This window comes from Myxine glutinosa, chromosome 1, assembly GCF_964187855.1.
Source record: "Myxine glutinosa chromosome 1, kmMyxGlut1.1, whole genome shotgun sequence".
NCBI classification, from domain to species: Eukaryota; Metazoa; Chordata; class Myxini; order Myxiniformes; family Myxinidae; genus Myxine; species Myxine glutinosa.
This window is the reverse complement of record NC_136261.1, coordinates 338426329-338452754: the sequence shown is the minus strand read 5'-3', so window position 1 is coordinate 338452754 and position 26426 is coordinate 338426329. Positions and strand designations below refer to the sequence as shown.

At 45.5% G+C, this 26426-nt stretch overlaps 1 protein-coding gene across 2 annotated transcripts in view; it reads left to right on the top strand.

Moving 5' to 3' along the window:
* Positions 1–26426, top strand: part of LOC137412574 (liprin-alpha-1) — a 394428-nt gene that overhangs the window by 215393 nt on the left and 152609 nt on the right. For both annotated transcript variants that reach the window (XM_068097905.2, XM_068097904.2), the window contains exon 5: positions 21491–21613. In XM_068097905.2, coding sequence (XP_067954006.1) covers positions 21491–21613 — 123 coding nt within the window. The remainder of the gene's footprint in view (positions 1–21490; positions 21614–26426) is intronic.

The following is a 26426-nucleotide window of genomic DNA, read 5'->3' as shown; positions in this document are numbered from 1 at the left end:
CACTCACCGCAGGCAGGTAGGTGGTCTTTCTGTCTTCTACCGACTCCTCTCCGGCCTTGCACCCCCAGCTCTCTCTGTGCTCTGTCCCCCAAATATTCCTACAGGTCGCACAAGATCTGCCAGCAACCCTCTGATGGTTAAACTGCCGAAATCTCGGCTCTCTGCTCACCTTCACTCTTTCATTCCTCTTTTCTCCCGCCTCTGGAACAAACTCCCTCACTCCCTTCAATCCCACTCCTCCCTCCAGGTCTTTAAAACAGCTGTTCACCACCATCTCATATCTTCCCCCATCCAAAACCTTGATCTTTTCTACCCCCGCTAATTCACCCCAGATCCACCTTGTTTGAAATTCCAACTTCTTTCCTGGAAGTCCTGGCAGTGTCCATATGTTTTATACCTCTCCCACCGCCCCCTTCCCATGCCCCCCCCCAAAGCCCTCGCCCTCTCTCAGATCTCTCGATGTCTCCATGTCTCTCGGTCCCTGCTCTCAAATGTTGTGTTTGTGTCCTTCCCCCTCTCTCCCCATCTTGTCTACCGCTCCCGATGTTATATGTTTTATGTGTCGGTTTGTTTTTCTGTGTGATTAATGTTCGCTCTTTCACGAGCCTCGATCTTGTATACAAAAAAAAAAAAAAAAAAAAAAAAAAAAAATAGCTGTATGTTGAAATATGTTGAAAAAGTCCAAACTTTACATGGGGTGTACTTACTTTTTCACGTGACTGTATATATATATATATATATATATATATATTGTTACATATTTAGGTGAATGTATGTAAATTACCATTCAGGTTGCTTATCCGTGTGTATTATATTAAGGGTTGTTGTGATGGGAGGGTCAGGAGCCCTTCGGAACCAGTGGCCGGAAACGGAAGTGGCCGGAAACGGAAGAAGAAAAGACACGAGGAGAGAAAAGGACGGTGTTTCTTCTTCCTCGCCCCGCGACGACGAGAAGGTGGAATCGACCTTACGCTGCGCGGAAAACGCGCCGTTGCGAAACGTCTGGCGAGAGGAGTTACCTGGGCGGTAAATACCTTTGGACACGTCCAGTCACTGTGAGTTCGTGCACGAAACCAAGCGTCCGGGACAGTTTGCCCCGTCTACAAAGACGCGTACGGGTCCGCACGTTGGGCCTCGCTCGCGTCGGAAGCCGCGCTGGGTTTTGCCCCGTCTACAAAGACGCGTACGGGTCCGCACGTTGGGCCTCGCTCGCGTCGGAAGCCGCGCTGGGTTTTTGCCCATCTACAAGGACGCGTAAGAGTCGCACTTGGGGCCTCGCGCACGTTGGACGCCGCGCTGGGTTTGCCCCGTGGCTTGGCAAGGAGGTGCGCTGCAGCCGCGGCCCCAGTCCGAGACGGCACGTTTAGAGCACGTCCGCCCGGGGCTCGTTCAACCGCCCGTGTGCGGAGAGGAGAGACATTGACCACGGAGGGAGTCAGGAGTGGGGCTCACGTGAGGAATGTATAAGAGTAAGATGGCCATCTTAGAGTTTGTGTAGATGAGTTCACATGGTTGTAATATTGATTGTGCATTGTTGATGGTTGTTGATTGCTCAGTGAATATATTATTGATTATTCCGGATCCTTGGTGTGGGGTTTCTTCTTGACCGGAATTCATATTGATTGCGTTACGAAAGCGTATAAACCATATATCTTTCTGGCGGGGTCCCTCCCACGGTCCGGGGGTCACCAAGACCAGGTAGTTACCGGGAGGACCACGTAACAGAATTGGGGGCTCGTCCAAATTACGATTTGCGGTTTCGCAATTGGGTCTACGTCCGGGATCTAAAAGTGTATAAAATAATAAAATAATAATATTTTTGGTAATTAAAATTTATTAATTAATTATTAATTGGTAATATTTTTTTTTGAGAAATTGGGGAAAGTCTTGGGGTGAAGGTTAACAGGTGTTAACGATAGGCACCATGGCATTTGTGGCACAGAACTTTGGGGTAACCCCGAGTGAGGCACAGTTCCGAGCGTTGCTAAAGTCGGATCTCTTGAAATTGGCCAAACATTTTAACTTGGAGGTCCGAACTAATTTGAGGAAGGCAGAGTTGCAGGCCACGGTGATACAATCTATGGTGGGATTAGGAACATGGGACGAGTTAGCCTGGGAGTGGCTACCCGAAGAACCAGAAGACGTGGAGCTCCGGAAACTGGAGTTGCAATTACGGAGCCAGGAACGGATCAAAGAAGAAGAAAGGAAAGCAGAAGAGAGAAGAGAAGAGAAGCAAGCAGAGGAAAGGAGAGTGGAACGAGAACTCCAGGAAAGGTTAAAAGAAGAAGAAAGGAAAGCAGAAAAGGAAAGAGCAGAAGAAGAAAGGAAAGCAGAAAAGGAAAGAGCAGAAGAAGAAAGGAAAGCAGAAAAGGAAAGAGCAGAAGAAGAAAGGAAAGCAGAGGAGAGGAGAGAAGAGAAACAAGCAGAGGAAAGGAGAGTGGAACGAGAACTCCAGGAAAGGTTAGCAGAAGAAGAAAGGAAAGCAGAAAAGGAAAGAGCAGAAGAAGAAAGGAAAGCAGAAAAGGAAAGAGCAGAAGAAGAAAGGAAAGCAGAAAAGGAAAGAGCAGAAGAAGAAAGGAAAGCAGAGGAGAGGAGAGAAGAGAAACAAGCAGAGGAAAGGAGAGTGGAAAGAGAACTCCAGGAAAGAAGAGAAAAGGAACAAGCAGAGGAAAGGAGAGCTGCAAGGGACCTCGAAGCAGAGGAGAGAAAAGCGGAAAGGGAATTAAAGGAACGTGACATGCAGCTTCAGCAAGAAATCAAATTCAAGGAGCTGGAGTTAATGAGAGAACGGGGAGAGGCACCACCCTTGCTGACGGGGTCGACACCTAACCAGAAAACCTGGGATGTGGGCAGACATGTGAGGCTGGTTCCACCGTTCAGTGAAAAAGAAGTCGCGAAATTTTTTCCACACTTTGAGAAAGTGGCTCGACAATTAAACTGGCCGGAGGAGGCATGGACCATACTCGTGCAAAGTGTGCTGGTGGGGAAAGCTCAGGAAATTTATTCGGCGCTACCAATGGACCAATGTGCAGATTATGAGGTACTGAAGAAGCACATCCTCAAAGCCTATGAGTTGGTTCCGGAAGCTTACAGGCAAAAATTCAGGAATGCCAGGAAGAGGGAGAGTGAGACCCATGTGGAGTTTGCCAGAGTGAAAGAAAACATGTTTGATCGGTGGTGTGAGTCAAAAGGAGTCGGGAAAGACTTCGAGACATTGCGGGACTTGATCCTGGTGGAGGAATTCCAGCAGTGTGTCCACGAGGACATCAAAGTGTACCTGCAGGAAAAGAAGGTACCAAAGTTGTGGGACGCAGCCACCATGGCAGATGATTATGCCTTAACCCACCGAATAGGGGTCCACGAACCTAACTCCTCGCCTAGATCTCCGCAGGGGAGGTGGGGAACAGCAGGTGCGGAGAACGACCATACATGGCGGCGGCCTCGAGATGATTATGGGGACAACTATGATACCCCACCGGTTCGAAATCAGAGGGATGCGGGCCCAAGACAAACTTATAGTTCGGGGGGCCCGAGGCAGACCCCGAGTTTTTCCTCCGGGCCTACTTGCGCGTTTTGCAAAAAACCTGGTCACTTGATGTCCAGTTGTTACCTCATGAAAAGGGACAACCCAGAGCGGAGTCCGACTATTACAACTCCGAATGCGATGGCTAGCGTAAGAAATCGCCATCAAGAGGGTTACCAACCATTTATTTCCGAGGGGTTTGTGTCACTGGATGGAGCCTCGACTAACCGGAGACCGGTTAGGATATTGAGAGACACAGGGGCCCATCAATCTTTAATGCTTGAAGGCATTTTGCCATGGTCCGAGGAGACGGCAACGGGGGATAGTGTTCGTTTACAGGGGATCGGGGGCGGTGTTAGTGCTCCCCTTCAGGTCATCCAGTTGGAGTCCGATTTGGTGTCAGGACCGGTCACCGTCGGTTTACAAGCCACGTTTCCTGTAGAGGGTGTATCTGTGGTTCTCGGGAATGATTTGGCCGGGGGTCAAGTTTATGGTAACCTGAGGGTTGATAAAGAGCCCAGCAGGGAAAATAACACCACACCAGCTCGGGATGGTGACAAAAGTGCCAAGTTATTTGTAGGGGGACTGAACGTCAAAACAGAGGAAGAAGTTCTGACCTCTGTCTTCAACAGATATGGGCCGCTGGTGGAAGTGCGGTTGGTAAGAGACTGGGAAACGCAACAGTCAAGAGGGTTCGGCTTTGTCACGTTTGCCAGCACAAAAGACGCCAGAGAGGCAGAGAAGAATTGGAATGGCAAGGATTTGGAGGGTCGGACCATAACAGTAGGGAAGGCATTTCGTAGGCGTCGAGAGGTCTACAGGAGAGGACAACTGGGCGGTAGTTTTGGTGGTGGCCGCAGTCAATATTATTATGGAGGCTCCCTGAGTTACGGCCGCTCCCGAAGGAAGAATTGGCAAAGTAGTGGCCGAGAAGAAGACCGGTATTCAGGGGACTACAGGGACCAGTGGTCCCACCCTAATTATTAGGGACGTTCTGAGAAGTTGAAGCACTGAAGGCGGCGGAGCCGCCGAGCCAAGATTCCTACACGAATTAACCGTGAACGCCGTTCCTAAAGGCGTCCATGTAGTGAACTTTCCTGCACGGACTAACCGTGAACTCCACGTTCCTCAAGGCGCCCATGTAGAGAACTTTCCTGCACGGACTAACCGTGAACTCCACGTTCCTCAAGGCGCCCATGTAGAGAACTTTCCTGCACGGACTAACCGTGAACTCCGCGTTCCTAAAGGCATCCATGTAGTGAATACTCGGCTTGGCCTCCCGGAAAAGTGCTATCGAGTGGCTTAACTGGCTTTATTTTTAAGTGATAACTGTGCCCGGGGGGAACTGATAATGTGGGGGGGTTGAGTGATCTGGTTTGTTTCTCCAAATTGGCCGGCAAAGAAAGTTTTCGCTGGGTTCAAACTTTCTTTCTTGAAGGGGGGGAGTGTTACATATTTAGGTGAATGTATGTAAATTACCATTCAGGTTGCTTATCCGTGTGTATTATATTAAGGGTTGTTGTGATGGGAGGGTCAGGAGCCCTTCGGAACCAGTGGCCGGAAACGGAAGTGGCCGGAAACGGAAGAAGAAAAGACACGAGGAGAGAAAAGGACGGTGTTTCTTCTTCCTCGCCCCGCGACGACGAGAAGGTGGAATCGACCTTACGCTGCGCGGAAAACGCGCCGTTGCGAAACGTCTGGCGAGAGGAGTTACCTGGGCGGTAAATACCTTTGGACACGTCCAGTCACTGTGAGTTCGTGCACGAAACCAAGCGTCCGGGACAGTTTGCCCCGTCTACAAAGACGCGTACGGGTCCGCACGTTGGGCCTCGCTCGCGTCGGAAGCCGCGCTGGGTTTTGCCCCGTCTACAAAGACGCGTACGGGTCCGCACGTTGGGCCTCGCTCGCGTCGGAAGCCGCGCTGGGTTTTTGCCCATCTACAAGGACGCGTAAGAGTCGCACTTGGGGCCTCGCGCACGTTGGACGCCGCGCTGGGTTTGCCCCGTGGCTTGGCAAGGAGGTGCGCTGCAGCCGCGGCCCCAGTCCGAGACGGCACGTTTAGAGCACGTCCGCCCGGGGCTCGTTCAACCGCCCGTGTGCGGAGAGGAGAGACATTGACCACGGAGGGAGTCAGGAGTGGGGCTCACGTGAGGAATGTATAAGAGTAAGATGGCCATCTTAGAGTTTGTGTAGATGAGTTCACATGGTTGTAATATTGATTGTGCATTGTTGATGGTTGTTGATTGCTCAGTGAATATATTATTGATTATTCCGGATCCTTGGTGTGGGGTTTCTTCTTGACCGGAATTCATATTGATTGCGTTACGAAAGCGTATAAACCATATATCTTTCTGGCGGGGTCCCTCCCACGGTCCGGGGGTCACCAAGACCAGGTAGTTACCGGGAGGACCACGTAACAATATATATATATATATATATATATATATATATATATATCACCCAGGTCCAATTTTTTTTGTCTGATTAAAAAATATATACGGTATAATTTTATCTTAGGTTTGGATCAATTTGAAGCAACTTTCGCTTAATGTTTTTTTTCGCCCCGCCATCCCCTTAAGTTTTTTTTACAAAGGTGATCAGCTCATTGGCAGTGGAAGAGCAAGGTTAACTTGACAGTGGGGTAGTGGGCAACAATTGGACACAACTGCTGGCAAGGGGATAAATGGACAGTAAAGGGATAGAGAGACCTTTGATTTTTGAAAAGCTTTAATGAACAAGTTTAAAACAACAACAACAAACTACCAGGACAAGAGAGCTAGAAAGAAGCACAAAAGTTCAAATGAGTGTACATTCAAAATGACACAATGAAAAAAATAGAAATAACCTACTACCAACAAGATGTAAATCACAACCATCCTGTTTGGGTATCCATACAAAGTTAACAAGGTTTCTGAAATGAGGTCGGTAAAGAAGATGGTAAAATTAGATTCCAACCTCCGGTTTAGTTTGCTGGACGTTTTTTTAAAACTCATACCCTTCCGCTCCCAGCACCATCCCATGAGGCCTGAATTATCCATTTTTTATTCTTCCATCCCCATTGCAAAAAAGATTTCCCTCCCTCTTGATTTATACTTTTCCTGCTGGCTCATAGTGTTGGAAGTAATGATTAATCATTGAATATTTATTTTGTGATTTGGTAACTGGCTTAGTTAAGAGGTGCTACCAAGCAACAAAGATGACTTTCAAGCTTCGTCGCAGCATATAAAAAACAAAAAGAAAACTTGCCACAGCCCACTCCTAAATGCATCATCTTCTGCTACACTCTAACTAAAGCGAATGTATGCTCCACACAAAATATTAAGCACCAAAAGTTGAGGGTTGTATTGTTTCATGGTATGTTTAAACGGTACGTAATATTCTGGTTGAAGAGGCCAGTCCAGTACATCAGTCTACACACTCCATAAACAAATATCTTGTCATGAGCTTAAGCCAAAGTTAAGGTTTAGGTGAAAACAGCACGGCTGTCTAAAATGAGCATGAAAATTGGCAACGAACCCAATCTACAAATTATCACAGACAAGTTTACGTTGGCAAGAATGGCTTTAATAATATGTGTGACCACCATTGACCCCAATAAAAGTTTGTAAGTGATGTTCTGAAGTTCAGCTTTGACAATATATGCATGGATGGCTGTTGCCACCCATAAATATGAAGTTTGGCCTTGCATTTTGGCCAGAGGGAGGACAATAGGCATAATGATTTAATCCCTGTGTCTGACATGAATCATTGCACACCTTCAAATGATGACAAGATCAATTGTTTCACCAACTTGAATGCCGGCCCATGCTGTCAGAGTGCCCCCATCAAACTGATTATGCTGCCTCCACTAAACGGATTATTCTGCCTCATGGTACAATTGCAAATCACTCTCCTCATTTACAAAGCTTCAATAAATCATATCTTCATACTCTTCAGCATGTCCATTGTTGAAGTCAAGCCAGAATCTTGATGCGCCGGTTTTGAGAACACAGCATCTCCAGTTCACTATGCAGTTGTGATGTCATGTTGCCCATTGAATGAACTGCTGTCAATTGCACAGTTGTAGTTATGCAGAGCAGCGATGAATATCACTACTAAAGAAGCTCAAGCTTGATCCGAACTGTTTGGGTCAAAATCGGATGCTCTTTTCAAGTCATTCTGAAGAGTTCAGGCTCTTGAAAATCGGTTCCTTCTGGGAAGGGTGATAAAATAACAATTCTCATGAGTGGTTCAGGGGTGGATCCAGAAATTTTTTAGAGGGGGTTCACTTGAGGTTAAAATGTTCACAGATCACAAAATCTACCACCAAGCCTTATTCAAGTCAATGTATTCATCTTTTAGTTTTTTGCACTTGACAATATTTGGCTAAAAGACAGATATTGTCCTCAATCGTGATTAATGTAAGCTTGTGCCAACCGGCCTACTAAGTGAAGTGACGGTTTACTATTTGTACATTGTTAGCTCTTGTAGTCCACTAGCTCTATTAAAGGATGTCCGGAAGCTCCATTCTCCGTGGATTTCGCTTTGCAAAGTCATCAATGACGACATTTCTATATAAATTCACGCCAGAGTGAATGTGTTGGTATCAGTCATTTCATCTGATCTTCACACATTGTTGTCTGCAGACGTCACAGTCCACTAATGGACCGCTCACACTCGCATGATGTTACGGGCATCGTGCAGAAGAGACGTATCAGGCAGTGGATGTCGGGGAAGAATGATCTGTCTGTCTGTCTTTTTTTTGTATTATACAAGATCGAGGCTTGTGCAAGAGCTAACATTAATGACAAAAAAAAACTGACACATAAGACTAAATAAAGGGAGCGGGAGACCAGCCAGATGGGGAGAGGGGAAGCACACAAGTACAAGATTTGAAAGCAGAGACATCGGGAGATCTGTGGGAGGGAGAGGGCTTGGGGGAGGAGGCGTGGGAAGGGTGGGTGAGAGAGGTAAATAACAAAAGGACTGTTAAAAAAAAACAAAAAAAAAACACATGGACACAGCTAGGACTTCCAGGAAAGAAGTTGGTATTTCAGAAAAGTGGATCTGGGGTGAATTAACGGGGTAGAAAAGATCAAGGTTTTGGATGGGGGAAGATAAGATATGGTGGTGAACAGCTGTTTTAAAGACCTGGAGGGATGAGTGGGATTGAAGAGAGTGAGGGAGTTTGTTCCAGAGGCAGGAGTAAAGACGAATGAAGGAGTGAAGGTGAGCAGAGAGTTTTGATTTTGGCAGTTTCACCAGAAGAGGGTTGCAGGCAGATCTTGTGTGACCTGTAGGAGTATTTGGGGGACAGAGCACAGACAGGGCTGGGGGGAGGAGGGGGCTAGGCCTGTGAGGAGTCTGTAGAAGACAGAAAGACCACCAACCTGCCTGCGGTGAGTGAGTGAAAGGCCCTCGGAGTTAGCTTCATCGCGGGAGATTCCAATGATTCTGAAAGCTTTGGTTTCAACAGCGTGAAGCCGAGCTAGGTGTGAGGCAGGAACACCAGCCCAGAGGGGAGAGCAGTATTCCATTGAGCTGCGGATGAAACCCTTGTATGTGGTGAGGAGCTCAGGTGTGCCTAGGAAGGACTTCGCACGACGGAGGATTTTTGAGGCTTTTTGATGCTGTGTTTGGGACCTCTGATGGTGACTTGCCTTTCCACTCTAACTGATAACTGTGCACCTCTCTGTATCAACTAATATTGGCAATGGCATGTCATCTCGGTGGAAGTCCATCAGTTCACGGATTACTTTTGTGTGTACTCTCCCAAACAAGCAGATCACAGATGGGATGAGGTGCAGTGCCGGCATGACCCGTCTCGTGTGCTCAGTGAAGAGGGTCTTTAGTTCAATGAGCAGGTCCGAAGTGATTGGGCGGAACCAACAGTGACAGAAGTATCATTGGAGGAGAGGCACCAAATGTGGAGATGCACGATGGTGCCGGGGGCGACTCAGTTTCCAGGTCCAGAAAATATGATACCTGGGACTCTGAAGGTTGCGTACAACTTGAACTTGTAGCAAGTGGCTCGCTTGCTTTCTTGTTGGCGTTTTTGTCCAAAGAGGTGGCTGGCCTGTGATATGCAGAAATCAATGCACGTCTTACTTTGCGAAAGCAACTTTTGTTTGTAGTTAGGATACACGATTCAACACACCAAGTGGAAACTCTGGTTTTGTTTGTGATAGACGATTTTTAAATGATAGATCCATCATGGATGTTGTGATTATTTACATTTGTTAACAAAGAAAATATCTCCAAAAGGGTCACAGCCAAGTACACAAAACAATAGAAATTGCAAATGAGTCGAGAAAAAAACAGTTAATTTATCCGGAGCTAGTGATATCCAACCATCAACTTACTTTCTCCACAGGAAAATTCAGGAAATTGAGGTACGGTGCTCGACGAAAAGGCCTCGGGCCTGTCGCGGACTGTTGTGAGTTTAAAGAAGAGCTGAAGTTCTGGCATCTTTGCGACGGATCTTTACAACAACTATGTAAATACCAAAAAAATACGATACAGATCAACAAAAACAATGAACGGACATGCACAAAATGTGATGGAAAGAATCCGAGTACTAAAACTAAAGTCGCCATTATGGATCATCAGATCGTCATAACAATGGACGATGTAACAACTGAAGGTTTGAATTACCTGATGAAGTAGTTCAGGATTGTGCTGCGCTTTGCTGTCCAGAAGAAGACGATCCAGAAAATTTTGCCTTTCGCTTAGGAGCCAAAACTAACACTGACAAAGAGCCAAACTGACACTACGTATCAGGAATTAACATTGAGCTAGAGGAGAAAAGTAACGTGGCTCGGATTAATTGCTGCGTGATTGTCCAATGATATCTCACATGACGATCACGTGACAGACTAGAACGGCACTCGGTAGAGAGCATACCTCCGCCAGGTTGAACAGTTCATGATAGGTTTGTATCCCACTGATAAACCGGATATGGATTCGGACCAAAACCAAAATCGAATCGGCTTCTTATTGTCACCGAAGCAACTCGTCCACCAAGTTTAGTTATAAAGCGTCCACAACATTTTGAGATAACATGCTGTATGTCGTCTTTAAACCTTTCACTCAATGGTAAAGAATGAATTATAAAAATAAATAATTATCGTATCTGGATCCTGATCTGGATCCTGATCCAGATCTTCACCAAAATCTAATCGATTTTGTCGGTTAGATTGCTGCGTCTGAATCCGTCCACAACTTTTTGAAATATAATTTGATATGTCGTTGTTGCCCAATCTCTCAATGGTGCAGAATCACTTTAAAAAAAAAAAATTCTCGTATCCGGATCCGGATTTTCACAAAATTCAAATCAATTCGTCCATGTCACACACTCAACCTGCCCAGCAGATTTCATTTAAATCTGTCAATAACTTTTTGAGACATCCTACACGCACTCAAACTGATAGTGGTGAAAACATCCCTCAGATCCATCCCTCAGATCCCAAACATCCCATCCCTCAGATTCCTCATCCCTCAGATTGGCAGTCTGCAGCCTCCTCACTCTCTGCAGACCTGGACAAAATCACTGACTGGGCAAACAAGTGGAGCATGTCTTTCAATCCTGACAAATCTCACACTCTTACGATGTCTCTCCGAAAAGACCGACTGGACAACCCTCCCATCCACTTTCTGAATAATCCTCTCCAAGAAGTCTGTCACTCAAGCTTTTGGGTCTCCCTGTCTGCCATGATCTTTCTTGGGAAAACCACATTTCAAATCTGGCCTCCAAAGCCAGTCGCCGACTGGGCATCCTCCGTCGTGCGAAGTCCTTCCTTGGCACACCTGAGCTCCTCACCACATACAAGGCTTTCATCCGCAGCTCAATGGAATACTGCTCTCCCCTCTGGGCTGGTGCTCCTGCCTCACACCTAGCTCGTCTTCATGCTGTTGAAACCAAAGCGTTCAGAATCATTGGAATCTCCCGTGATGAAGCTACCTCCGAGGGCCTTTCACTTACGTACCGCAGGCAGGTTGGTGGTCTTTCTGTCTTCTACCGACTCCTCTCCGGCCTTGCTCCTCCAGCTCTCTCTGGCTCTGTCCCCCAAATATTCCGAAAGGTCGCACAAGATCTGCCTGCAACCCTCTTATGGTTAAACTGCCAAAATCAAGACTCTCTGCTCACCTTCACTCTTTCATTCCTCTTTTCTCCCACCTCTGGAACAAACACCCCCACTCCCTTCAATCCCACTCCTCCCTCCAGGTCTTTAAAACAGCTGTTCACCACCATCTCTTATCTTCCCCCATCCAAAACCTTGATCTTTTCTACCCCCACTAATTTCACCCCAAATCCTCTTTTTTGAAATACCAACTTATTTCCTGGAAGTCCTTGGTGTCCTTGTGTTTATACTTCTCCCCCCCCCCCCCCCCTTCCCATGCCGCCTCCCCCCAAGCCCTCTCCCTCCCACACATTCCCGATGTCCCTCACAAATGTTGTTTATGTGCTTCCCCTTCTCTCCCCATCTTGTCTACCGCTCCCGTTTTTATATACTTTGGTTCTTTGTCTGTTTGATTTGTTTGTGTGATAGATGTCAGCTCTTTCACGAGCCTCGATTATGTATACAAAATAAAATAAAAAAACCCTGTCCATAAGGAGGGTAGGGCGGAGGGAAGAGGGGGGAGGTTTGGGGTTCATGTGCATCCAGTGAACCCCCCCCCCCCTCCCCCTGAAGCCGCCCCTGGGGTTGTAAACCTTGGGAAACCTGTACGGGTTCTTTGGTTTGGTATCTTCTACAATTCCATCTTTGGCAGCTCCAATTATTCCCATCTTTTTGTGGGGTCTGCCTGTGAGCCTTTTTGATGTAAGTCTGTCCGGAACCCGCTGGTCAGGCCTGCCATTTGACTGAAGGTGGCAGGATTTGGAATTTGGCTAGGGTGCCAGTGATAGCACACCCAATCTTTGTGAAAGACACAATGGGATCCTTCACATCCACTATCATCCATTGTCTTCTGGTTTAGCAAACATCCAATATACGGCAGACACACCCCACCTGCAAGACACTAGGTTGAGAATTTATAGCTGGATCAAGATTCCGCCCAGGACTAGACAGTTCAAAGGTGAATGCACATGCCTGTAATATATGCAGAGTGTCTCAAAAAGATGCTCCACATTTTAAAAGGTCTCAAAAAGATGTTTCCACATTTTAAAAGATCCCAAAAAGAGGTTTACACATTTTAAAAGATGTCTCAAAAAGATGTTTACACATTTTAAAGGATGTCTCAAAAAGACGTTTCCACATTTTAAAGAATGTCTCAAAAATATGTTTCCACATTTTAAAAGATGTCTCAAAAAGATGTTTCCACATTTTAAAGGATGTCTCAAAAAGATGTTTACACATTTTAAAGGATGTCTCAAAAAGATGTTTCCACATTTTAAAGGATGTCTCAAAAAGATGTTTCCACATTTTAAACGATGTCTCACAAAGATGTTTACACATTTTAAAGGATGTCTCAAAAAGTTGTTCACACATTTTAAAGGAGGTCTCAAAAAGAAGTTTCCACATTTCAAAGGATGTCTCAAAAAGATGTTTCCACATTTTAAAGGATGTCTCAAAAAGATGTTCACACATTTTAAAGGAAGTCTCAAAAAGATGTTTCTGCATTTTAAAGGATGTCTCAAAAAGATGTTTCCACATTTTAAAGGATGTCTCAAAAAATGTTTCCACATTTTAAAGGAAGTCTCAAAAATATGTTTCCACATTTTAAAAGATGTCTCAAAAAGATGTTTACACATTTTAAAGGAAGTCTCAAAAAGAAGTTTCCACATTTTAGAGGAAGTCTCAAAAATAAGTTTCCACATTTTAAAGGAAGTCTCAAAAATATGTTTCCACATTTTAAAGCATGTCTCAAAAATATGTTTCCACATTTTAAACGATGTCTCAAAAAGATGTTTACACATTTTAAAGGATGTCTCAAAAAGATGTTTCCACATTTTAAAGGATGTCTCAAAAAGATGTTTCCACATTTTAAAGGATGTCTCAAAAAGATGTTCACACATTTTAAAGGATGTCTCAAAACGATGTTTCCACATTTTAAAGGACATCTCAAAAATATGTTTCCACATTTTAAAGGATGTCTCAAAAATATGTTACCACATTTTAAAAGATCTCAAAAAGATGTTTACACATTTTAAAAGATGTCTCAAAAAGATGTTTCCACATTTTAAAGGATGTCTCAAAAATACGTTTCCACATTTTAAAGAAGTCTCAAAAATATGTTTCCACATTTTAAAAGATGTCTCAAAAAGATGTTTCCACATTTTAAAGGATGTCTCAAAAAGATGTTACACATTTTAAAGGATGACTCAAAAAGATGTTTCCACATTTTAAAAGATGTCTCAAAAAGATGTTTCCACATTTTAAAGGATGTCTCAAAAAGACGTTTCCATATTTTAAAGAAGTCTCAAAAATATGTTTCCACATTTTAAAAGATGTCTCAAAAAGATGTTTAGACATTTTAAAAGATGTCTCAAAAAGATGTTTCCACATTTTAAAGGATGTCTCAAAAAGATGTTTACACATTTTAAAGGATGTCTCAAAAAGATGTTTACACATTTTAAAGGATGTCTCAAAAAGATGTTTACACATTTTAAAGGATGTCTCAAAAAGATGTTTACACATTTTAAAGGATGACTCAAAAAGATGTTTACACATTTTTAAGGATGTCTCAAAAAGATGTTTACACATTTTAAAGGATGTCTCAAAAAGATGTTTACACATTTTAAAGGATGTCTCAAAAAGATGTTTACACATTTTAAGAAAGAAAAACGACCCATTACACACCTCAGAAAAGGTCGATATTTGGCGTGTTCAGAAGCAATAGTTTGTGGCTCAAGGAGAACTATCGTCGATGTTCAAATTGACCACCATCAGCTTTTAGGCATTGGTGACAGCGGTGAAAAACGGAATGGCAAACATTCACCAACGTATCTGCTGGGATAGCTAGCTGCCTTCTCTACATGGAACCGCCTTTGGAGGCCATTTTTTCCCACAGAGCGGGAGTTGGCCTTTTTCTGGAGCCGTGGTCCCCTTTTTTGGGAACCGTGGTTCCCTTTTTTGAAGCAATGTATTACAGCCGGATGCCCTTCCTGCTACCAACACTGTTAGCCGCCTCTTGCGACATGCAAGGAATTACCAGTGAACTGGTACTCAATTTGCGGACCTCGGAAGGTTGCGGACCTCGGAAAGAAGGTTGAATCAACACCCCTGGTGTTAATTCAGCGATCAACCGGGATTCAAACCCAGGATTCTAGGATCCCAAGCCGGCACCCTAACCGCTAAGCCAACACCAGGCTTCGGCTGCCTTCTCTTCATGAATGTTTGGAATTCCAGAGAACCAATACAAACAACTATGTTGGTTCACTGCACTACTGAACTTGAATGTTGCCTCATCTGACCAAACCATCAAGTCCACAAAGCATGCATCCTCATCCACCTTCCCATGAAACATTTCACAAAACTCAGAACTGCGATCCGGATCGTCTTAAAGAAATTAACGTAACAGTATTTACATAAGATTTCCACTTAGCCGTTTTGGAGAATCTGGTGTACACTTGCCCTGCTCTATCCAGTCTCACGAGCACATCACTTTACAGATTTTTGTGTGATGCCGTGAATAACTGTAACACCACAGCAGGTCTTTTTCCCCTCGCCTGTTGATGAGCAAGGTCTCCCAGATCGTTGCTTGCACACGTTTTGCACAGTACCTTACGTGTCAAATTTACCACACATTCTTGTAATTGGTATTCGTGATGGAGGTTCCGATGCAAGTTAATGTTTCCACTGTCTTTGCACTTCACACGCATTTTCGAATTTCTAATAGCACTTCAAAATTACTTTGCATTGTCAAAACGTCAAGCAACCCTCTGCTATGTTGTTTTCGCTTTGCATTATGGGTATTGTATTGCTTTTGTCTTTGCGACTAATGCCATCTGTTAGGTGTATGCCACACTAATTAGAGGCACATTCAAATTGGGATCCACCATGACTACGTGAATAGATATTCATTGTAATATATATTTATGGAATGGTGACAAGAACAAGTTCACGCATACTAAATAATATATAATATACTGTATATATATATATTTTTTTAATGGACACTGTTTACAATTTTTTAAAGTACATTTTCCTTTAATGGTGCTTTCCGATGGTCCTGTGGTTTTTTTCCCCCCTGGTGTATGGACTTCGATGGCTATCGACGCTAAATTTCGACTTTCTACGACACCCGAAGGGTACCAAATATTAATATCAGTCAATTGGTGAGTCAGTGAGTGGTTGGAATGAGCTTTATATATTAGATACAATGTTAAAGCATACCCCACAACTGTGTGTGTGTGTGTGTGTGTGTGTGTGTGTGTGTGTGTGTGTGTGTGTGTGTGTGTGTGTGTGTGTGTACACATATGCACAAACACACACACACACACACACACACACACACAGACATGTTCTATATTTCAGATATATATATATATATATATATATATATATATATATATATATATATATATATATACAGACTTGGCATTTAATATGGAATATATATTTTTTTCTTGATTTGGGTTTACTTTCTTAACTCAATATATCAATCTGGTGAGTTTCTTTTACACTTTGGTGATTTATTTGTTAAAAGAACCATGTCACTGATTGTCTGTTGCAGCAAGACGTCAACAACAGGATTATATCACAGGTGGCGTGGCAAAATGTATGGACAGGTGCATTTGATGATTGGTTCACAGTCGGGTATACAAGGGTTGTTGCGTTCTGTATTAGTGGAAAACAACTGCTGCACGTCTCCAAAAGTTATTGCCGCTTCCTCTGGAGATGGTCCGTCAACTCGACAATGCTGTTTGTCATGGAGTGGTGGCTTTACGAAATTACGGCATGAAACAGCGTGCTATTGCTCGGCAGTATGGCATCACTCAAGGTCAGGTGTCAAAGATCCTGAAACGAAATGCTCAGAGGGGTGTCCCTACTCCAATACCGAGGCCAGGACGTCCCCGCAGAACCACAAGGAGGGATGATCGCCAGCTGCACCGGTTAGTCCGCAATGGCCGTACAAAGTCAGCTAATCGGCTTAGGGCTGAGTGGCAGCAACTGACAAATGTGCCTGTATCCAGAAGGCTAGTCAACCAACGACTGGTTCAAGCAGGCTATTGTGCCAGGCGTCCCCTGAGAAAGCCACGCCTGACCAGACAACACCGCCAGCGCCGATTGCAGTAGGCCAGAGAGCACCGTCAATGGCAGCCAGGACACTGGAATCACGTGATCTTCAGTGACGATTCTAGATTTCTGGTCTATCGTCAAGATGGCCGCGTCCGAGTGCGCAGACAAGTGCATGAAGCCTACAACAAAGATTGTATAGTGCCAAGAGTCCAAGCTGGAGGTGGTGGGGTGACCGATTGGGCTGCTTTTCATGCAGGGGGCAAAACTGACCTGGTTGTTCTGAATGGAATCCTGAACCAGTTCAAGTACAGGACCATTCTGGAAGAAACATTGCTTCCATTTGCTCGTGCAGCCTTTCGAGGAAACTTTGTGTTCCAAGATGACAATGCATGGCCTCATCGTGCTCGCATGATCCAACACTTTCTTGCTGACCATGGTGTAGAGCATATGGAGTGGCCTGCCATGTCCCCGGATATGAATCCGATAGAGAACCTGTGGGCAGAATTAACGCGTCAAATCGACCACTTGGACCAGCAGCCGACCTCTGTGCGTGCATTGCAGCAGGCTATTGTCACTGCATGGCAAGTGATTCCTGTCAAAACCTTGGCAAATCTCGTGAACAGCATGCCTCAACGTGTACGTGCTCTCCTGAATGCTCGTGGGGGTTACACGAAGTACTGAACTGTAATTTTACTGTCCGTAATCCCAGTCGTAATTTAACTTTTGTTTTTGTTCATAAAAAATTTGGCTAATGTGCAAAATAAAGATATACTTCTGGAAAACGTACAGAAGTTTAACACAGTACTGTCCGTGAATTGAGTTCGATATCAGTTTACATCACTTTCAAGGATCAATTTATTTGTTTCGAAATGTCAAATGTGGTTTTTGTTTCTTTTAAAGGTCACATTAACAAAATGAAGAATAATTTCCACATAATTCCAATGAACTTTTGGTTCTAAGACATCTTGAAAAGTAAGTTCACCCCCACAAAAAAAATATTCCATATTAAATGCCAAGTCTGTATATATACATATTTCAGATAATGATAGCTGAAGTCCTGTTGAGGAAATGAAACTCTTGACAAACGAGAAAACGGTTTTTCTGTAGAATCCTACATCCAAACTCAAAGAAAGTTCAAGAAAAACAATGTAACTGCAGAGATGCCCCATGCTAAGAGAGAATATTGAAATGGCTGAATACATTTCGAGAACAGCAAGGAACTGTGCAAAACTTAAACTCAAAATCAAAAGACAGACCAACTTATCCTGGATGCCCTTTGGTGAGATCTCCTTAGGTCATTGAGAGGGCCCAACAGTTGGTCGGAAACAGTCCAAATAAAATCATTTCACCACCACAGTCAAGAACTTGGACTGCCAGGGTCAAGTCTCAGGAGGATTCTCTGTGATGACATGAAAATTTATTCATACAGAATACAAGTCAGACATGAACTCACTGACCCAGACAAAAACAAGCATCTTATAATGGCTCGGTGGTTTGTGGAGAAAATTGAGGACGAGCCTGGTTTTCTCAATAATGACATTTAGTTCTCTGACAAGTCTCATTATTTGCTTAATGGCCAAATCTACTCAAGGAACAATGTCTACTGGGGCACAGTACCACCTAATGAGGTTCGCCAGAGACCCTTACATTCAGTCAAGTGCATGGCCTGATGAACAATCATCAAACATGCCATCATTGGACTATTTGGGTTCAAAAATGAGGACGGTAATGCCATTACCATTAACTTTGAGCACTACGAATGAGTTCTGTGCCACTCTTAGTTGCAGCAGAAGCTTTCAAAGAGAATAACAATGGTTTTAACAGGATCTGTGCAGCCCCTCATTCCGCAAATGAATCCCCTTAGTGGGTGACAAACTACTTCGGTGTGAGAGTGATTGGCCAATGCTTCAGCATCAGGTGGTCTCCACATTCTCCTGATCTGAGCCCACTAGATTTTCTTTATCTTTGGGTATATCTCAAAGACAATGTGTACAAGGATAGAACAAGAGGCATCTTTGAGTTGAAACAAGCAATCACAGAGAGAGCTCGGCCCACCCCACTTGCCAAACAACATGCATTTTAAGGCCATGTTCCCTGCTAGAACGGGGGTTAGCCTTGCGGTCCCCATGACAATCTTCTCCATTTTGCCCTATTTTCTGCATCTCTCCTTGTTAACCCCCTTGCCCGCATTTCTTCTTCCACCATCTTTAGCCAAGTCTTTCTCGGTCTTCCCCGTCCTCTACTTCCTTCTACATTAACTTCCATCACTCTTCTCAACCAGTCACTTTCATCCTTCCTCAATACATGACCAAACCATCTCAACCTGTTCCTCTTCACAGCATCAATCACAGGCAATATTCCCATCATCTTTCGCAATTTATCATTTGTCTTCCTCTCTCTCAACGATACTCCGCACATCCATCGAACCATTCGCATTTCCACCCTTTCCAGCCTTCGTTGCTGCTCTACGTTCATTACCCATGTCTCGCTCCCATAAATCATAACACTTCTCACACATGCAGCATACACCTTTCCCTTCAGCTTCAGCGACACTCTCCTCCTCATCAGCACGCCACTCAGTTCCCGAAACTTCTTCCATGCACATCTCACTCGAGCAACCGTTGCCGAGTCTGATCCACCTTCTCCATTCAGCATGTCTCCGAGGTAGCAAAATGTTTTCACACCTTCCAGCTTCACGCCGTCTCCAAGATCCAACTCAACATTTCCTCCATCTGCAGCTCCCTCTGTGCACACCTTACATTTGAATGTAGCTGCCACACTGGTTAATGACCCTCTCAGACCACTACATTTTTGATGAACCCACTCAGCACACATTGTACATTGAATGGAGTTCACTCCGACACCCTTCCTGCACACAGCACACGGCCACTTCCCAGTTCTTTCCACCTCACCACATGCTTTACCACTTGCCATCACCTTTGTCTTTCCGATATTCACCTTCAGACCTTTTGTCTCCATACATTCCTTCCACTTGTTCATCTTTTCCTTCAGTCCATCCATACTTTCCGCAATCAACACCAGATCATCTGCATACAACAACTCCCACGGTAAACCCTCCTTTACGGTCTGAGCCAGCACCTCCATCACAGCTACAAATAGTAGTGGACTTAGTACCGACCCCTGATGCACTCCCACCTTCACCTCAAACTCACCACTGTTCCCGTCCTTCGTCCTTACAGCTGTGCGTGCTCTTTTGTACATTGCCATCACTACTCTGATCAACCATTCCTCCACTCCTAACTTCCTCAATGCCCATGTCAATACTTTGCATGGAACCCTATCGAATGCTTTCTCCAGATCAACAAACCCAAAAAACAACTTCTTCCTCTTATCCATGTACTTCTCCTGCAACTGCCTCACAATGAAAAGCGCATCTGTCGTTCCTCTTCCTGGCATAAATCCAAACTGCATTTCGTCGATCTTCACTTTCTTCCTTATCCTCCTCTCCAACACCCTTTCCAATACCTTCATTCCATGCTCCAATAACTTTATCGCTCGGTACGAGCCACACTCCAGAGGGTCACCTTTCCCCTTGTATAGAGGGACGAGGGTACTCAGTTCCCAATCCACTGGAATGCGGCCTTCTTTCACCACCAGATTACAGATCTCTGTCATTCTCTTCACACCCCAACTTCCTGCTGCCTTCAACATATCTCCCACAACTCCCGTCGGCCCTCCCGCTTTTCCACTCTTCATTGCTTTTATCGCTTCCTCAACTTCCTTCTCAGTTATCTTCTCTGCCGGTCCTAAAACTGGGTTACTCTCTATGTTGCCATCCCATTCATTCTCTGTATTCAACAGCATTTCCATATATCTTTTCCATCTTCCTTTAATTCCATCTGGGTCGACAACGATTTGTCCCACTTCATCCTTCAAGCAACTCACCCCCATCACATCACACCTCTCTTTCGCTATGTGCTTTGCAATCCTGAATACTGCTTTCTGACCCTCTTCCGAATCCAAGCGTTCTCCGAACATTTTCCTACATGCCTCCTGCGCCTTTGCTACCTCTTTCTTTGCAGCCTTCCTGGCTGCCTTATAACTTTCATGCTCTGCTGTTTCTGCTCCCGTACCCTTCGCCTTCTGCCACTCTTTGAACTTCTTCCTTTTCTCGTCAATCCTCTTTCCAACCTCAACATCCCACCACCATGTTTCCGAGTGCCTCGGTGGTCCTTTTGTCCATCCACATACCTCACCAACGGCTCCCAACAGACTAGCTTTCATTGACATCCAACCACTTTCAAGCTCAACCACATCATCCTCTACCCTACTCAGCCTCTCTTTTAATGCCTCCCTTACTGTCACCTCTTTCAACCTCCACACCTTCATTCTCGGTTGGTACTTCACCCGCCGAGCTCTCCTCGCACCTTTCACCCTTATGTCGCAGACAACCAAGTGGTGCTGTGAAACTTGCCAAACGTCAGCATGTAATCGACAACTTCGCCCGTCGTGTTCCAATCAGTATGCAGTGCAGAGGTGGACATATGGAGCATGTGATCGACCGAGTGCCAAACTAAAGTCTTGCAAGTTACGGTTTTTTGGTACACCTACTGTATGTCACACAAAATGTAGCACATATTCCTGAAGTTTTATGTTACTCAGAATAAAAATGAATGTATTGTGGATTTATTTTATGGGATTGGCTGTTTTTTGCTAGATAATATATATTTTCCAAGTTTTGCGCTTGGAAGCATGTGGCGCATTTAGTCTATGATGTGGATTCCATTAACGTTTGCTGTTTTTTGTGTTTATGCTTGTTTCTACCTTCTTTCTCCACATCTAGTTGCTCATGCTGAGACAACAAGCAGCACATGCCCAGCGGAAAGCCGGTGATGGTTCAGAGGACGCATCACAAGGTGAGCAGCCTGCTGCTGCTGATTCAAAACTGTCCACCCTGCTGTCAAAGGTACGAGACAGAACACTCTGCTCAGACTTGCTAAAGGCCCGACCAACTTCAAAAATCTCCTTATGATCCATATATTTGCATCAAACTTTTGTATTCATGTATTTGCAAATACCAAGAACATCAGGCCAGAATAATGTATATAAATAAAATTTGAAAATGGTCTTTTTTGATGGAAATACACTTCCCAAGAGTAGGCTGAAGTTAGAATTTTACAAGAAGACTTCATTTTAATTATACTTCTGAATTTTCCCCAAGGAATTTGTCCCTGTTGCTCCTCTCCCCCAGTTTATGGGATTTCCTTTATTGGATAACGCAGTACCCGACCAATTCACTTATTACCTCTGCCACTGAAGGTGGACTGCGGTTAAGTTTCCACCCCTGTTTGATTGTCTGTGAATGATGGTGATGATGGTGGGAGTCGCCACTTTCGACGAATGTCGTCCCTTCATTGATGTGCTCACGACGCATTGTAGTAGTTGAGCAGCTGCCAATGAAGGGAAAAACCTGCACAGAAAAGCCATTAAAGTGATAGAGGTGTGTGCTATCCCTCTCCCACTCTCTATTCCTATGAGCATCGTTGGCTGCAGGTGCAGTAAATGCAACGTGAAGTCTGATGCACATAGGCGCAGCAGACTGGCCAGGTCGTCTGTATGATGATGGCTGCCCTTGATGTCCAAAGTGGACACAGCTGTCGGCAGATGCTGCACAGTGATACGTAAATCGGGATATCTGTGAATAGGATATCTCAAAAAAGTTGTAGATGGATTTGAATGACATTTGGTGTGTGACGAGGAAGAATTGATTAAATTTTGGTGAAGATCCGGATACGATAAAAAAAATTATTTCCAGAGTTTTTTGAGAGATTTTTTTTTTTTTTTTGTTTTTTTTTTGTATACAATATCGAGGCTCGTGAAAGAGCGAACATTAATCACACAGAAAGACAAACCGACACATAAAACATATAACATAGGGAGCGGTAGACAAGATGGGGAGAGAGGGGGAAGGACACAAACACAACATTTGAGAGCAGGGACCGAGAGACATGGAGACATCGAGAGATCTGAGAGAGGGCGAGGGCTTTAGGGGGGGGGGCGTGGGAAGGGGGCAGTGGGAGAGGTATAAAACATATGGACACTGCCAGGACTTCCAGGAAAGAAGTTGGAATTTCAAACAAGGTGGATCTGGGGTGAATTAGCGGGGGTAGAAAAGATCAAGGTTTTGGATGGGGGAAGATAAGAGATGGTGGTGAACAGCTGTTTTAAAGACCTGGAGGGAGGAGTGGGATTGAAGGGAGTGAGGGAGTTTGTTCCAGAGGCGGGAGAAAAGAGGAATGAAAGAGTGAAGGTGAGCGGAGAGCCGAGATTTCGGCAGTTTAACCATCAGAGGGTTGCTGGCAGATCTTGTGCGACCTGTAGGAATATTTGGGGGACAGAGCACAGAGAGAGCTGGGGGTGCAAGGCCGGAGAGGAGTCGGTAGAAGACAGAAAGACCACCTACCTGCCTGCGGTGAGTGAGTGAAAGGCCCTCAGAGATAGCTTCATCGCGGGAGATTCCAATAATTCTGAAAGCTTTGGTTTCAACAGCGTGAAGCCGAGCTAGGTGTGAGGCAGGAGCACCGGCCCATAGGGGAGAACAGTATTCCATTGAGCTGCGGATGAAAGCCTTGTATGTGGTGAGGAGCTCAGGTGTGCCGAGGAAGGACTTCGCACGACGGAGGATGCCCAGTCGGCGACTGGCTTTGGAGGCCAGCTTGGAAATGTGGTTTTCCCAAGAAAGATCATGGCAGATAGTGAGACCCAAAATCTTGAGCGACAGAACTTCTTGGAGAGGATTGTTGAGAAAGTAGATGGGAGGGTTGTCCAGTCGATCTTTTCGGAGAGACATAGTAAGAGTGTGAGATTTGTCAGGATTGAAAGACATGTTCCACTTGTTTGACCAGTCTGTGATTTTGTCCAGGTCTTCAGAGAGTGAGGAGGCAGCAGACTGCCGATCTGAGGGAAGAGGAATGGAGCGGCAGAGAGTGGAGTCATCAGCAAAGAGATAGAGAGGATTTTCGAGAGAGTCAGAGAGATCATTGATGAAGACCAGAAAAAGCACGGGGCCCAGAACACTGCCTTGGGGAACTCCAGCCTGAACAGGAAGAGGAGATGAGAGAAACCCATTCAGGGCCACACGTTGACGACGACTAGAGAGGAAGTCCGCCAGCCATGCGTGGAGATTTCCATGGATACCAAAAGAGGAGAGTTTGGTGAGCAGAGCGGGGTGCCAGACCGTGTCGAAGGCACGTGATATGTCGAGGGAGACAGCTCTAATTTCCTGTTTGGCATTGAGGACCTCCATCCATTGTTGAGACAGCAGAAGCAGCATGTCCAGAGTAGAGTGACCTGGTCTGAAACCAAATTGATGATCAGAGATCAAGCCATTGGAGAAGAGGAAAGATTTCATATCAGAAGCAATGATGGATTCCATGACTTTGCTGATAATTGGGAGAAGGCTGATTGGTCTGTAGTTGCTAGGATCTGTTTTTGCACCTTTTTTGTGCAAAGCGGTGATGTTGGCTGATTTCCAAGCAGATGGCAGTTGACCTTGAGCAAAAGAGAGGGTGAAGAGAACAGAGAGAGGGTGAGATAGAGCAGCAGAGCAGGATTTTAGGACCCGTGGGCTGATGCCGTCGGGTCCAGTTGCAGAATCAGAGTCGAGGGTTGACAGAAACTTTTCCACCTTGTCAGGAGGAAAGGACACGGAGTCCAGGAGCAGCAGGGTACGACTGGGTATGGTGGGTACAGAGAGGGATGGGTTTGGGACACAAGATTTAGAGGCAAACACAGAGTTGAGGCATTCAGCTTTTTCACGTGCGGAGTCAGCTGTGTAGCCGTTTGAGGTAAGGGAGGGGATGGAGGGGGAACAAACACCAGAAACGGATTTGACCAGACGCCATCAGGATTTGGAAGAGGGAGACAGATAAGAGAGTTCGGTCTTGAGAACGGAGATATATTGTTTCCTGGCTCTCCTGAGGGTGGACACACACTTGTTTCGGGCTTTGTGAAAGGAAATGAGATTTCCTTCCGTTGGATTTGCTTTCCAGGAGACGAAGGCAAGTTGTTTCTGGGCAACAGCCTCACCACAAGATTCCGTGTACCATGGACGGGAGGAAGGGTATGACAACTGAAGACGAGATGGGATAAATCTGTGCATGAGAGAGAGCAATTTACTTTGGAAGAATTCCCAGGATGAGTTGGTGTCAGAGGTGGTAGAGATGGGAGACCAGTCCAGATGATTGATGGCTGCTTGAAGACCGTGCCAGTTGGCCTGAGTGAAATGCCAGACTCGTCGACGCTGAGCAGGCTCCCTGAGGATGGTCAGAGAGATGTCCACTTTAACAAGGACATGATCAGATGTTCCGATCGGAGCAGAAGAAGAGCAGCAGACATTTTCAGGGAAGTTAGTCATAACCAAGTCCAGAAGAGAAGATGTTCCGTTGACTGAGATCCGGGTCGGGAAATTGACAGATTGTGTCAGTCCCAGTGAGTCGCAGAAGTCCTTTGCTGAGGAGCCATGGCTGGTGAGAGAGGTACCCACACCCAGCCAACTGGCATGATGACAGTTGAAATCACCACATATGAGGAAGAGAGAGTTGGGATGAGTAGATAGAAGTTGGTCCATATCATCAGACAGCGAGATGTAGATGGAGTCATCACTGTTTGGTGGACGGTACAACACACATATGAACAAGAGGTGGGAGCGAAGGGGAAGCCGTAGCCAGAGGTATTCCTGGGGGTGAGGTGGAGAGAGTGCAGTGCAGGGCGAGTGAGGAAGAGAGTTTTTGATAAAGATAGCAACCCCGCCTCCAGGACGAGGCTCAGGTCTATCATACCGGAGGAGGGAGTAGCCCGGGAGAGATACTATGGAATCAGAGACATCATAAAGGAGGAAAGTTTCTGTTAAGCAGATCACGTCTGGTTTGACAGAAGCAACCTGTATGGAGAGATCGGTTAAGTTTGAACGAAGGCCCCGGATGTTTGAGGTCCATACCGTTAATGAAGAGGAAGGGGGAGCATCAGATACAGAACAGGGGGGAGGAGGGGTAGGGTAAGATGTGGAAGAGGTGGAAGAGGTAGGGAGAGCTGTTGAAGGTGTGTCAGAGATTTCAGAATAGCTCGGAGAAAGGGAAGGATGGGGCGGACAAAAGGTTTGATGGTGATTGGGTGAGCCACAATGAGGTGTTATTTGAGGAGGGGGAAGAGCGAGGCAGAAGGTTGGGGGAGATGGAGGTGAGAGTTTGAAGGGGGAAGAAGCGGGGAGGACGCTTTGAGGAGGGGGAGTGAGCGGGGGGAAATTGAGAAGCAATGAGGGTGGGGAGATTTGAAGGGGAGGGGTGAGGGGGGAGTTTGGGAGGGAAGGGACAAGGGGAGGGATTTGAAAGGGATGGGATATGGGGGAGATTTGGAGGGGAGGGGTGAGGCAGGATTCTAGGAGGGGAGGGGCGAGGGGGCGTCTTGGCGGGGAGGGGTGAGGGGGTAGTTTAGGAGGGAGGGGGCAAGGGGGGAGATTTGAAAGGGATGGGTGATGGGGAAGATTTGGAGGGGAGGGGTGATGGGGAAGATTTGGAGGGGAGGGGTTATGGGGAAGATTTGGAGGGGAGGGGTGAGATTGGATTTTTGAAAGTGTACGATTTATGGGAAACGAACATTTATTGCAAAATGAGTTTCTTGTGACCTTCGAGTTAAAAATACGTTTAAGGACGCTGGATGGAGGATGGAGTGCAGGAGAGTTTAGGGAATGTAGAACAAAGGCACTATAGGAGATGGATATT